The sequence below is a fragment of the Corapipo altera genome, unplaced genomic scaffold, assembly GCF_003945725.1.
Source record: "Corapipo altera isolate COAL_440 unplaced genomic scaffold, ASM394572v1 164, whole genome shotgun sequence".
Lineage (NCBI taxonomy): Eukaryota > Metazoa > Chordata > Aves > Passeriformes > Pipridae > Corapipo > Corapipo altera.
This window is the reverse complement of record NW_020884969.1, coordinates 1829290-1844290: the sequence shown is the minus strand read 5'-3', so window position 1 is coordinate 1844290 and position 15001 is coordinate 1829290. Positions and strand designations below refer to the sequence as shown.

General features: G+C 48.7%; 1 protein-coding gene across 4 annotated transcripts in view; it reads right to left on the bottom strand.

Annotated features, from left to right (window-relative positions):
• Window positions 1-15001, bottom strand: part of ELP3 (elongator acetyltransferase complex subunit 3) — a 46630-nt gene that overhangs the window by 10765 nt on the left and 20864 nt on the right. For all 4 annotated transcript variants that reach the window (XM_027665060.1, XM_027665061.1, XM_027665063.1 and 1 more), the window contains exon 7: window positions 2034-2195. In XM_027665060.1, coding sequence (XP_027520861.1) covers window positions 2034-2195 — 162 coding nt within the window. The remainder of the gene's footprint in view (window positions 1-2033; window positions 2196-15001) is intronic.

The following is a 15001-nucleotide window of genomic DNA, read 5'->3' as shown; positions in this document are numbered from 1 at the left end:
GCCAGCAACTGGAAAGCAAAGGGTTTCCTTGGGGAAAAGGGACCAAAAGCCAAAAGTGAGGGAAGAGCTTCGGGTTGATTTGTGGGACCTGCTCCGATGTGACACAAAAAAACTGGTGGAAAACTCAAGTGGGAGCAAAGAGAGGTTTTAAAGCTCCACCTTTGAAAGATTCGAGTGGAAAAAAAAGGGAAATTAATTGATAAATGAATTAATTGAGTTGAATGAATCTACGACTGAAGGCCCCAGACTAAGAACATTCCTTAGGATGGATCCTTTCCTCTGGAAAACTCTGACATCCAGAGGAGGAAACCACCTCTGAAATGAGCTCTTGGGCTCCTCAATAAATGGCTTTTCTTGCATTTTTGGGACCTGGAGCCTGATGGTTTCCTGGCAGTGCCATCCCACATTCCCACGCTCTGGCAGTGCCAAAGAAGAAAATCCATTTGGGATTCTTCCTTGGAGGCCCTAAAAGGAAAAGGAGAAAGAAAATGCCCAACATTTCCAGCTTTGTTCTGCTGCCTTTAAGGTGGGTATCACCAAAAATGTGCTTTGCCTGAATCTGTCACCACCTGAGACTGTGGTTATTAAACAACTTTGGGAGTGACTGGAATACGGGATAAGAGGGAACGAGTTGAATGAAGTGAAAAAACCACAAAAAACAAGTGAAAAATCACTCATTTTAAAATCTCAGCAGAATTATCAGCCTTGCAATAAATAAATAAACAAAGAGAGGAGAGATTGGTTTGTTTGCCTGTCAGGGGTGGGATGAACAAAATATTCCACGCTTTCCCATGTAGGAAAACACTTCTTTTGGTCACGGGTCCAAGATGCTGAGGAATAAATCAAAGGCCTCCTGCAAATATATTTGAAAATAAAGCATCACAGTCCCATTTTCTCAAACCCTGGTGTAAACAATATCCCAAAGAAAGCCATTAAAATGCAGGTTAATAATTTTTCTTGACGGAAACGAGGACACAAAAGCAAGAAAATGAGGGAAATGTTTCAAGATTCTCTGTTAAGTGGGGATTAGTCAAGGAAACAGAGAATTCCCAAGAGTGTTCGTGAAGGGCCCAGTGAGCAGCCACTGGAGGCTGGAAGCTTTGAAGGTTTCAGCCTGGAGAAGGGAAGGATCCAGGGACAGCTTGGAGTACATTCCAGAGCCTAAAGAGGCTCCAGGAGAGCTGGAGAGGGACAGGGAACAAGGGCTGGAGGGACAGGACCCAGGGAATGGCTTCCCACTGCCAGAGGGTAGGGAGAGATGGGAGATTGGGAAGGAATTCTTGGCTGGGAGGGTGGAATAGAATTCCCAGAGAAGTTGTGGCTGCCCCTGGATCCCTGGGAGTGTCCAAGGCCAGGTTGGAGCAACCTGGGACAGTGGGAGGTGTCCCCGCCCATGGAACAGGATGAGCTTTAAGGTCCCTTCCAACCCAAACCATTCTGGGATTCTGGGATAAAGGACGCTCAGGTTAGAATCCATTTAGAGGGATTTTTATGGAATGTGGGGATGGAAAAGGCAGGAAAGGGGAAGGGAGATCCTTCCCTGAGTGCCGAGATTACCAGGGAAGCCCCTTGTTCACAGAACTCCTTCCCAGGGAGGAGTTGGGCTGTGGATGGATCCAATGTCAGGCTCTGGATCCAGGTTGGGAGAGCTGGGAATGACCAGGTTGGAGAAGGGAAGGATGGAGGGAGAGCTTGGAGCCCCTTCCAGAGCCTAAAGGGGCTCCAGGAGAGCTGGAGAGGGACTGGGGACAAGGGCTGGAGGGACAGGACACAGGGAATGGTTTCCCACTGGAAAAGGGGAGATTTGAGTGGGATACTGGGAAGGAATTCTTGTCTGGGAGGGTGTTGAGGGGCTGGTCTGGAATTCCCAGAGAAGCTGTGGCTGCCCCTGGATCCCTGGGAGTGTCCAAGGCCGGGTTGGACATGTTTTGGAGCAACCTGGGATAGCGCGAGGTGTCGGGGTTGGAACTGGACGAGCTTTAGGTCCCTTCCCAGCCAAAGCATTCCAGGATTCCGTGTCCCTCTGCCCTCACCTGTTGGTGTCCCGGGCCACGTCCTCGTAGACGCTCTGCACCCCGATCTCCAGCCTCGTGCAGCCGTAGGACAACATGTCGCTGAGGTGCCTCTTCAGGCAGTAATCCGGCCTCGTCTCGATCGTTATCCCCACACACTTGGTCAGGCTGTGCTCAGAATACCTAGAAAAAATCCAAACCAATCCTCTCTTCAAACCGGGAAGCTTTCACAGGGAACTTCAGAAGGGTTTCCAGCATCTCCCAGGGGAGAGTTTCTACGTCATTCCCAGGTTAGAGTTACCTTTACCCTCACGGCAACGCCTGGGTTGAAATGATTCAGAAACACATTAATAAAAGTCTGGGGGCTTGTTTTGTGTGACAAAGAACTGGACTGTGGCAGCCTGGAGGATTGACACAAGATGGACAAGGTTTGCCATGAAAAATCCCACAAATCCCTTCCCTTTGGGAGCGAGCGGCGCGTTCCCAGCTTCACTGGAAGAGTCTGACGCCGAAACAAAACTCATTGTTTCCCTTTTTCCTCCTCCTCTGCTATTTATCACCGGAGCTCTAACAAAGACTAATTACTCCAGGTAGGAGAAAACCTCCCCTCCTGATGACAAATGGTGAGTGGGTGACCTGGGAGAGAGTGAAATAAAGGGAAAAAGGAACCCAAAGCAGCCTTTGAACCAAAGGAAACCATCGATCCATGTAAGCTCCAGGAAGGATTCCACACCGGAATCACTGCCCTCGAGCACCTTTCCTGCGGGAGAAGGTGGTTGTGTAACAGGACTGCAGCACAGGAGGGAAGATTTCCAGCAGGAAAAGGGAACTTCTCCTTTGGAAGCTGCAGAGGTAATCTGGATAAGTCCCAAGGCAGGATTAACAGCCCCAGTCTGAGAGGAATATCAGTCTCGTTAATGGTCCCAAATGATGATCTGGGAATGAATATTAAATGTTGCTGAAAAGAGGACACCTTGAGTGAGAGAGGGATGTTCTGCCCATCCCTGACAGGATATTGCACACCAAAATCACAAGGATGACTAAGTTCAGCTCTTTATTAGGTGCCTCTAAAGATTCATCATCCCATTTGCAGCTCTGGATGGCTGGAAACTTCTGAGGTGAAATAAAGCTCCACTACCTACCTTAGGACGCGATGGAGCAGAACTGCACCAAAAAAAACCCAACCAAAAAGCCCTAAAAAAAACCAGCAAAAAAACCCAAGTGGGCTCAGACTCACTAAAAAATAATATTAACTCACTTCAGACTGTTAAAGTCTACAAAAAGACCGAGGTATTTGGGGGACAGGCTGTCAACAACAACAAAAAAAAAGCATCTTAAAAAGAAGAAAACAACAAAAACCACGTAAAACGTCTCCAAGTTTGTGGCTCAATAATCTGACAGGCCAAGAGAACAATTGTTTATCACGTCAGGGCAAACACTGCCAAAGTGTGATTCATTAACAGGCTCCAAAACACCCACTTTGGAAGACGTGATTTGCAAGAATTCCGGAGAAACTTTGGCTTGGAGGGGGGGAAAAAAGGCAGCAGAGAACTCACCCCTTGTAGAAAAGGGGTAATAATAATATTATGTTCATATTAACACCTCCAATCAGGGGGGGAATACTGACAAAAATAATAATATCACACACCTCCCCCCTCCCCAAGTAAATTTATGGCCAGGATATAAAATGCTGGATTTAATGGGCACCAACAGACCCTAAAATGCAACGACTCCCAAGGGCACCAATGGGATTTTTAATGGTAAAATTATAAATTAAATCCATCAGTCCTCTCCTGGAAAGAGAAATGTGGCTTAAAAAGATCTAGAAAAGCAAAATAAAGGCCAAGTCCAAGCAGATAAAGCAACATTTCCAAGAAAAAAGATGGATGTGTGTGACAGTAAACCTTCCAGGGAAGGGGATTCTGGCAACACAACTCCGGCACTACCTGAAAAATGGAGGAGAAAATGGACTTTCCTGCTGCCTTTGCTCCAATTCCAAGCTTTAAACACTCATTTCTCCGATTTGCAAAAGGGGGAAATTCCATTTCCTTTAAAACCAAACACTCCAGGGAAGATATTTGAGGAGTTCAGAGGCCAAATCTGGAAATGTTGGGAACGGCCACCAAGGAAAAGCTTCTCCAGGTTTCCATAAGCTGCCGTTTTCCGGAAGGAGTTCCCGAGCAGGGCTTGTCAAAGGGGAATTGATGGTTGTTACTCAGCACAAAGATTCGTTACACAACGGGATGGAATCCTAAATTTGTAAGGAAACCCATTTTACAGCGAATTCCCACGTTTTTTCCAGTGCCCAAGCAGCACCACCTCCCCTGCCCGATATCAAAGGGAATTCAGAGACCTGGAGAGGGCAGGAAATACAGGATGAAAAGTTATGTCCTAAATATTGGATTTACATCAGGACACAAGTGGATTTATGGGACTTTAATCAAACTGGCAAGATCTCTGTGGAAAGAGTCAGCAGAGACAAAGGAAAGGAAAACTGCCCTTCCCAGAGGGAACACTTCGGTGCAGGAAGTGTTTGAATAATGGAATCCTGGCATGGTTTGGGTGGGAAGGGACTTAAAGATCATCCAGTTCCAACCTCGACACCTCCCACGATCCCAGGTTGCTCCAAGACCCGTCTGACCTGGCTTTGGACAATTCCAAGGATCCAGGGGCAGCCACAGTTTCTCTGGGAATTCCAGATCAGACTCTCAATGCCCTTCCAGCCAACAATTCCTTCCCAATCTCCCATCTCTCCCTGCCCTCTGGCAGTGGGAAGTCATTCCCTGTGTCCTGTCCCTCCAGCCCTTGTCCCCAGTCCCTCTCCAGCTCTCCTGGAACCCCTTTAGGTTCTGGAAGGGGCTCCAAGCTCTCCCTGGATCCTTCTCCAGCTGAACCCCCCCAGCTCTCCCAGCCTGGATCCAGAACCTGACATTGGATCCATCCCCAGCCCAACTCCTCCCTGGGAAGGAGTTCAGGGAACAAGGGGGTTCCCTGGGAATCTTGGGACTCAGGGAAGGGTCCCTCTTTCCCTTTCCTGCCTTTTCCATCCCTGATTTCCACAAAAATCCCTCTAAATGGATTCTAACCTGCGTATCCTTTATCCCAGAACACCAGAAAATCCCAGAATGGTTTGGGTTGGAAGGGACCTTAAAGCTCACCTTGTTCCAAACCCTGTCATCTCCACGTTCCCCTATTCCCGTGCTTACATCACTCCCACACCTTTTCTTAGCACCATCTCCAATTTCTGTCGCCTTTTGCTACCAAAAACAGCCACAGAGCCTCGTACCTGCATCCAGCTGGAATGTCATCTGCCTATTCCCATCCAATTTTCCCCTATTTATACACTCCGAGGCAATTTGGCCGCTGAATCACACGAGCAGCTCGCGCCGCCGCCGCCGCTCGGCTCCGGAACGTTTTCTGGATATTTCGCTGCTTCCCAGAATAGAATCCTGCCCCCATCCCTAGGAAAAGCTCTGCGTTTTCCCCCTCCAGACACAGTCTGACGTGGAACACGGATTTATCCCTCATTCCCCCTCTCCAGCCCCGAGGAAGGGCTGTTGGAGCAGGAGGATGGAACGTCAGGCCCCGGGGCAGAACCAACCGACCCCGTTAGGGGTCAACGACAACCCTTTGCTGCTGGGATCTGTTTGGAAAATCAATGGAATGGGGAACACGTTGCCCTGGGCTCTTTTGTCACGTCAAACATCCCCCTGTTTAAAAAAACACCCAGAGTTTTATCCACCTCACACTTCATTCCTCCAAATCCTCTAAGGGAGTTCGTTGGAATAACGGACGTGATGGATTTTCCCGAGCTTCATCTTTAAAAACAACAGGAATCGGGCCACGTATCCCACAGGAATGGCATGCCAAGGAGGATGGGAGGAGGGAATAGTCTTTATCCAAGTGGGCTGGCAGGTTGGAAAGCGAATTCCTCAAGCTCTGAGAGGAGTGGTTTTGGGATGAGGGACCTGGGACAGTGGGAGCTGTGGCTGCCCATGGATCCCTGGGAGTGTCCAAGGCCAGGTTGGATAAGGTTTGGAACAACCTGGGATAGTGGAAGGTGTCCCTGCCCATGGAACAGGACGAGCCTTAAGGCCCTTTCCAACCTAAACCATTCTGGGATTCCAGGATACTCAAACACAAGAGGTTAAAACAACTTTACTGCAGACCAAGAAAAGCAGAATTATTTCTGACTGAAGACAAAGAGAGGAAAACAGAGAAAAGCTAGAGAAATTCCATGAACCCAAGATGGAAACTCCATCCATAATCATGGAATCCCAGACTGGGTTGGGTGGGAAGGGACTTAAAGATCATCTCATCCCACCCACTGCCATGGGCAGGGACACTTCCCACTATCCCAGGTTGCTCCAAGCCCCGTCCAACCTGGCCTTGGACAACTCCAGGGATCCAGAGGCAGCCACAGCTTCTCTGGGAATTCCAGACCAGATCCTCAATACCCTCACAGCCAGCAATTCCTTCCCAATCTCCCATCTCTCCCTGCCCTCTGGCAGTGGGAAGCCATTCCCTGTGTCCTGTCCCTCCAGCCCTTGTCGCCAGTCCCCTCTCCAGCTCTCCTGGAGCCTCTTCAGGTTCTGGAAGGGGCTCCAAGGTCTCCCTGGAGCTCAGTTTTTTCGCTTTAATTCCTTGGAGTCATATCCCACAGGATTTGTCTGCTGAGAAACTGGGAAATCCAGACTGGAGCCATCCCAGTTCCATGGAATCATCAAATCCTGGAATGGTTTGGGTGGGAAGGGACCATAAAGCTCACCCTGTTCCAACCTCTGCCATGGGCAAAGGGACACCTCCCACTATCCCACGTTGCTCCAACCTGGCCTTGGACACTCCCAGGGATCCAGGGGGAGTCACAGCTTCTCTGGGAATTCCAGTCCAGACCCTTACCACCCTCATAGCCAACAATTCCTTCCCAATCTCCCATCTCTCCCTGCCCTCTGGCAGTGGGAAGTCATTCCCTGTGTCCTGTCCCTCCAGCCCTTGTCCCAAGTCCCTCTCCAGCTCTCCTGGAGCCCCTTTAGCCTCTGGAAGGGGCTCCAAGCTCTCCCTAGATCCTTCCCTTCTCCAGGCTGAACACCCCTGGCTCTCCCAGCCTGGCTTCATAGGAGATGGATTTTATCTTCTCCAGCACCAACAAACACCTTGGAGCATTTTCCTCCTTCCCTGGGACACAATTATCCGCTATTTATCCCCCAGCAACACTGAGGATCCCCCACATCACGAGAGGAGCAATCAGGAATCAAGACAAGTGACCAGCACGAGGTGACAGCGAGACAATGTGACCACCAGAGCGACCTCAGAGGTGCTTGATGGAAATGAAAGAGCTGCTCAGCCACACAAATGAGGCAAAAGAGAGGCAGAGAAGCCTCGAGGTTTGCACAGACACAGATATTGCAGAGCCAGTGATTACAGAAGTGTCTGAAACAGGGAGCAGAAAAGGAGACATAATTAATGTTAGTCACTGGAAAATATTTGACTGAACCGGCAGAGAAAGCTGGGACGTTAAACAGACCTTCAAATCAGAACCTGCCTCTTGAATACACTCTTTTTTTCTGGGTTTTTTTCTTTTTTTTTTTAAGATCAAAAAGGCACCTCCCAGACACGCGGGGCCTCCGACGCTTCCTCACTCCGAGGAAAAAAAACAGCCAGCCCGGCTCTGGCACGGAACAACTCATTTACCAAAGCCTCTGCTTGCTCTCCATTAAACTCTGCTCTCCAGACAAAAGCCTCGTCGGCTCAGAGACCTGAAGATCAAAGACTCAATTATTTACAACCCCGCTGCAGCAGCTTCCAAAGTCCCCAGTCGGGATCGGGGTGGCAGGAAGCCAAGGCGGCTCCGAATGACTCGTCCCGGCGAGCTGAGGGAAGAGGAGTTCTAAGAATAAAGCAGGTGGGGGTTTAAAGACGTGCCTTTAAAGCGTTTTTCTGCTTTGCAGAGCACAGAGAGGGGACAAGGAAAAGAGCGGGAAGAGGCACGAGAAGCAGGAGAAGCTCCAAGAGGAGCAAACACCAAGGGCAGGAAGGGTTTAGGGGTTCCCGCCCATGTGGAAAGAAGGGAAGGATGTAAAACATCCCATCCAACCCAAGAGCCCCCCAAAAATTTGCCCACAGGGCATTCCAGCACTACTTGATCCCTGGAAGTGCCCAAGGCCAGGTTGGACAGGGCTTGGAGCAAACTGGGATAGCAGAAGGCTCATGGAACGGGATGAGCTTTAAGGTCCTTCCCACCTAAACCATTCAGGGATTCTGTGATTGAAAAGCCAAAGGAAACCTCCTCAAAGGCAAAGAGGGAATAAATGATGAAGATGTTCCCATTCCTGGATCACCATCATTGCTGATGGATTATCTGACAGCAGCGGTTTCCATGAAATGTGGTGCCCCAGACCCAAACACGTCACAGGGAGTGGTCACAGCTCAGCTGCCCATCCACCCTCAGCCTACCCCAAAAAAACCCCAAAGAAAACAAACCAACACACTTAGAAATCCCAGAATCATTTCAGTTGGAAAGGAGCTCCAAGACCATCGAGTCCAACCGCCAAGGCCACCACTGAGCCGTGTCCCCAAGGGTCACATCCACAGGGATCTGAAATCCTTCCAGGGATGGGGAATCCACCCCTGCCCTGGGCAGCTGTGACAGGGCTGGACAACCTGTTCCATGAAGGGATCATTCCCAATATCCCACCTGAGCCTCCCCTGGCACAGGTGGAGGCCATTCCCTCTCCTCCTGTCCCTTGTTCCCTGGGAGTAGAGCCCGACCTGCCCCCGGCTCCCCCCTCCTGTCAGGGACTTGTGGAGAGGGAAAAGGTGCTCCCCGATCCCTCTTTTCTCCAGGCTGAGCCCCCCCAGCTCCCTCAGCAACTCCTGCTGCTCCAGCCCCTTCCCCAGCTCCATTCCCTTCCCTGCACATGCTCCAGCCTCTCCATGTCTCCCTTGTTGGGAGTGTCCCAGCACTGTCCCAATCTCTGGAGGTGCCCCAGCAGTGCCACCACAGGGGGACAATCCCTTCCCTGCTCCTGCTGCCACACCAGGGCTGGGACAACTTGACTTGGAAAAAGTGTTTGGGAGTTCTGTGGAAAGAGGGAAGCATCGGAGGGAGGGTGGGAATTTTAAGGAGTCCCGGGCAGGAGGTTCCTGGTCTTAACTCTGGGAACAGCAAAGACTGGGAACAGCAAATATTGGGAACATCCAGCATCCCAAACACCTCGTGCCCTTGACTCCAGCACAGGCCTGGGGGTGACACAGTTCCTCATGTCCAGGACAGACAGTGACGTCCAGACTCGTGGAATTAAGACAAAGAGTGACACTCCTGCTTCCTGAAGAGGAAACTGCTGATTTAACACCCAAACATCTCCTGCTCCACGTCCTCACCCACGACTCCAACGACCTCCTTGTTGCTCAGCTCTGCTTTATCACAGCCCAGCCCTCCCAAACCCGGCCAGCAGGAATTAATAATTCCCCCATAAATCCACGATTTCCTGCCAGTAAACACAGCAGGTGGCATCTTACTCATCCCAAAGTTCCCAGGGGTGACGATTGCCCGGAGCGGGCATTTGGGAAAGCTCGAACCCCACTTTGTTTGGCTTTGTGCTGCTCCCTTTTTAATGCTTTGTGCTGCTCCCTTTTTAATGCTTTCTCGATCACCGGGGGCAGGACGGAGTGGTTTGGTTTCTTAGCAGCATCGGTTTCCCCAGGTTCAGCTTTCAAAGGCTGAGTAAACCTTACAGAGTTAAAATACAGCCATTTCTTGACTAAAAAAACCTTAGTTAGTCAAAATACAGCCATTTCTTGACTAATAACCCTTAACAATTAGCTAAAATACAGGCATTTCTTGACTAAAAACCCCTCACAATTAGTTAAAATACAACCATTTCTTAATTAAAAAAACTCCACAGCTAGTTAAAATACAGCCATTTCTTGACTAAAAAAACTCATAATTAGTTAAAATACAACCTTTTCTTAACTAAAAAAACTTCACAATTAGTTAAAATGCAGCCATTTATTGACTAAAAAAACCCTTACAGCTACTTAAAATACAACCATTTCTTAACTAAAAACACTTTGCAATTAGTTAAAATACAGCCATCTCTTGACTAAAACCCCCTTACAATTAGTTAAAATATAGCCATTTCTTGACTAAAAAATGCTTAGTTAGCCAAAATACAGCCATTTCTTGACTAAAAAACCTCAAAATTAGTTAAAATACAGCCATTTCTTGACTAAAAACCCATCAAAGTTAGTTAAGTTACAACCATTTCTTGACTAAAAAGCCCTCAGAGTTGGTTAAAATACAGCCATTTCTTGACTAAAAACCCCTTACAATTAATTAAAATACAACCATTTACAGATTAAAAACCCCTTACAGTTAGTCAAAATACAATCATTTACTGACTAAAAAAACCTTAGTTAGTTAAAATACAGCCATGTCTTGACTAAAAAACCTCATAATTAGTTAAAATACAGCCACTTCTTGACTAAAAAACCCTTAAAATTAGTTAAAATACAGCTGTTTATTGACTAGAAAAACCTTAGTTAGTCAAAATACAACCATTTCTTGACTAACAACCCTTAACAATTAGTTAAAATACAGCCATTTCTTGACTAAAAAACCTCATAATTAGTTAAAATACAGGCATTTCCTGACTAAAAACCCCTCACAATCAGTTAAGATATAGCCATTTCTTAACTAAAAACCCCACACAATTAGTTAAAATACAATCATTTCTTGACTAAAAAACCCCTTAGTTACTTAAAATACAGCCATTTCTTGACTAAAAAAACCTTAGTTAGTTAAAATACAGCCATTTCTTGACTAAAAAAACCCTTTACAATTAGTTAAAATGCAACCATTTCTTAACTAAAAACCCCTCACAATTAGTTAAAGTACAGCCCTTCCTTGACTAAAAATCATAATTAGTTAAAATACAGCCATTTCTTGACTTAAACCCCCTTAAAATTAGTTAAAATACAGCCATTTCTCGACTAAAAAAACCCTCACAGTCAGCTAAAATACAGCCATTTAATGCCTAAAAAAACCCCTCACAGTCTGTTAAAATACAGCCATTCATTGCCTAAAATACAGTTTTCCCGTTCCGATAAAGTAACAGTATTTCTTGCCGGCTCAAAGATAAGGGAGAACAATTTTCACCACTCCCCCCCCCCCCGCCCCGTGAAATGCCACCAGGAGATAAATCACACACGCAATTCCGCTCCCTCCCGCTGTGCCACCCGGGGTTCCAAACCCACGGCAGGAGCCGCGTTCGGAAAAAAAGCGTCTTTTTTCCGAGGCGAAGAAACCCCAAAACGCGCCGGTTTTTTTTCCCCCTCTCCGTCTTAATTTGTTTACCACGTTGGAACCAGGTTTTGAAAACCCTGCCCTAGGAAAGGCACGGTTAGGAGGCACTTCAGGCCTAATCGAGGCAGGGCTGTTTTGCAAGGGCTAATTAATTAACAGCCTGGCGTTAATGATGGAGTGGGTTTCTGCGGCTGGGTTTTGGTAGCGGGGGAGCTGCAGGGGTGGATTCTGTTGGAAGCTGCCAGAAGCTTCCCCTGTCCCTTGGAGCCAATTCCAGCTGCTCCAGGACAAGCTTCCAAGGCCGAGCCCATCGGGAGCGATAGTAACACCTCTGGGGTAACATATTTAGGAACAGGAGGTTCTGGTGCAGGAAGAATTCCAGCCAGGGAAGAGTGGAGTGAGAATATGGGAATGACAAGGTGGACCCCAAGGGCAGGGCAGAAGGAGGGGCAGGAGGAGCTCCAGGCACTGGAGCTGAGGTTCTCCTGCAGCCCATGGGGAAGAACAGGGTGGGGCAGCTGTGCCCCTGTGCCCATGGGGTGCAGAGACCCCCCCTGTGCCCATGGGGGAGCATAGGGGTGCAGAGACCCCCCTACAGCCCATAGGGGAGCATCGGGGTGCAGAGACTCCCCTACAGCCCATGGGGGAGCATTGGGGTGCAGAGACCCCCCTACAGCCCATAGGGGAGCATTGGGGTGCAGAGACCCCCACCGTGCCCATGGGAAAGAACATGGTGGAGCAGGTTGTCCCCCTGCAGCCCATGGGGAAGCATTGGGGTGCAGAGACCCCCCTGTGCCCCTGGGGGAGCATCAGGGTGCAGAGACCCCCCTGTGCCCATGGGGGAGCATTGGGGTGCAGAGACCCCCCTGCAGCCCATGGAGTCTTCCATGCTGGATCAGGTGGATGCAGGAAGGAGGCTGTGACCCTGTGGGAGACTCAGGATGGAGCAGGAACTGCCGGAGACCTGCAGCCCATGGAGAGGGGAGCCCACACAGAGCAGGTTTTTCCCAACTAAGACTCGTGGCCCCTGTGAGGAACCCATGTTGGTACAGCTCATTCCTGAAGGACTGACCCCATGGAGGAGTGACCCATTGGACAGCAGGTTGGGAAGAGCTGCTGCCCAAGGGATGGGCTCACACTGAAGAGCTCCATCCAGGACTGTCTCCTGTGGGATGGGCTCACACTGGAGAGGTCCATCCAGGACTGTCTTCTGTGGGATGGACCCCATGGGAGCAAGGGAAGGACTCCAACTCCTCTCCCTGAGCAGCAGCACAAACAACAACTGCCCGTGACCCCCATTCCCGTCCCCCTGCACCACTGGGGGGGAAGAGGGACAACATGGAAGGAAGGAAGGTGTTTTTAAGATTATTTTACTTCTCACTCTTTGGCTCTGATGCTGTCAGTAATAAATTTAAGTACTATCTCCACTTAGAGTGAGTTTTGCCTGTGAAGGTGATCAGTCAGTGACCTCTCCCAGCTCTTATCCCGACTCATGAATCCTTTGCTGGCTTTTTTTCCTCTCCTCTGTCCAGTTGCAGAGGGGAATGAGAGAGTGGCTTTAGTGGGGACCTGCCATCCAGCCAGGCTCAACCCACTACAAATGACAAGGAGGCAATGACGTGGGTCGGGGTGGGAGGGCTGGTTGGGTTTATTTTTATCTCATTTTATCTCATTTTATCTCATTTTAAATCGTTTGCTATCACTCCCAGCGCTGACAGAGGACCTCTGGGCAAGGAGGCCGGAGCGTTGCCGGAGGGATCCTGCCATTCCTGCCAACCTGAGATCCACAATTATCCCCAAAAGCCATAATCACTGCCTGCTCCCAGAGCACATCCAGGCAGGCCCTCAAAAGTCTGTCTTAGCTCAGGAGGTTAAAAAAACCACAAACCGACCCAGGACCACTGAACAGAAAGCCCTGACAAGACCTTCTAACAGCTCCAGCTCGTTTTTCCGAGCTCCCATCCATCAAGTTCAAGGCAAAGGCAACACAGGGAATTTTTTTTTTTTTTTTCCCCCAGCTACAAATTATCAGCAAGATGTTAAGTGCAAACACCAGCACGAGCGAACATGTGCCGGGTTGAAATATTTCAAACAAGAAAAACGAGTTGCAACCTTCTTTTTTTAACCTGCCTCCGTAAAAACGGAAGGTTTACAGGGAGAAAAAAAAAAAAAAAGCTAAACCAAGGGTAATTTAGGCAAAACAGGGCTTGTCTCCTCCTCCCTCTGCCCTTCTTAAACCTGGCCCAGTGAGCAGAGCCTAATTATAGTCTTGGACACCAAAGGATTTGCATTTTTCCCACCACAGAAGCAGCAACACGAGGTCCCAATGTCCTCATGAGGAAGCTCAGGGAGACCCAAGCGTGGAACTGGATCTGTGGGTCCCTTCCAACTCAGGATATTCCATGATTTCATGATCATGGAATACCTTCAGATTGGAACTGGAGTGTCCATAAAAACAGAGCTGGAGGTGCAACAAGGGATCTGAAAGCTCCAGGATCACGAACATTGCCCTGGGCAAGTCCAAAGGTCTGTTTATCCCAATATTCCATCCCCCCATGGCTGGTGCTGATGCTTAGACCAGAGCAGTGGGATTTTCCTCTCCAGGGACTCCCCGGGAGGTGTCTTGGCAGCTCTCACTGGATATTTTTCCTATGGATGAGTTTGGTCACCCAACAAGGAACTGCACAGAAGCGATTCCTTTTGTTTTTAATTCCCACTTCACCTGACAACCCCTCCTTCCTGTGGCACAAATCAACATTTATCCTTTTTTTTTAATCTGTCAAGGACTCCATAAATCTCTATTATTCTATTATTCTATATCTCTATTCATAAATGTCTCAAACATCTCCCTGGATCCCCAGCATCATTTTCCTCCTCCCTTCCCTTTTATTTTTAAAGGAAGAGCTGAGCACAGGCTCCAGCTGTGAAGGCACTGCCAGAGGATGCAGCAGCACAACACCATTTCCCACTTTGCTCCCCATTCCCTTCATTAGAATTCCTCACCCTGAGCTGGTTTTTTAACTAATATCGAGCATCCAGCCTGTGTTTTTCTCACAGTTATCAACTGGAACTTTAAAAATACGATTCCTGAGTGGCATCAGCCAGCCTGGAGCCCGTTGTTGTGCAGGAAAACAAGGAAAAATCTTATGTGCATGGCTTTCTAAGTACACTAATTTCCTCCTGCCCCTTGGCTGTGGGTCTAAACAACCTGTTCCAGCACAGGTTCCTCTGGGACACCTCTAACGACTTCCCTCCGCTGTGTTAATTGATCACTAATTCCTTTTCCTAATATCTTTCCATTATTTCTGAACGCAGTTATTCCCACACCGTGGCCAAGGTGGTTTTTAGAAACCCAGGCAAAGCTCCACGTGTTTGTCAAACTTTGCTTCGGAGGAAAACCACGATGTGTCGTTGGGAGCAGCCCATTCCACGCAGCCAGAGGACAGGAATCCATCTTCCATCCGATGGAATCGAGCTTGATGGGAACGAGAACCTCGATCTGCATGAAGAGGGAGGTGCTTTGGGGTTTCTGGCAGCTAAAGAAAGCTAAAAACTTACCCTAGTAAATACAACACGTCAGCAAAACACAGGCTTTGCCAAGATTTCTGAAGGAAAAAAGGGCGTGAAGTGGCTGGAAAATGTCCCAGGGTCAACCTGTCAATGAGGAGGGCACACAATTCCTTTC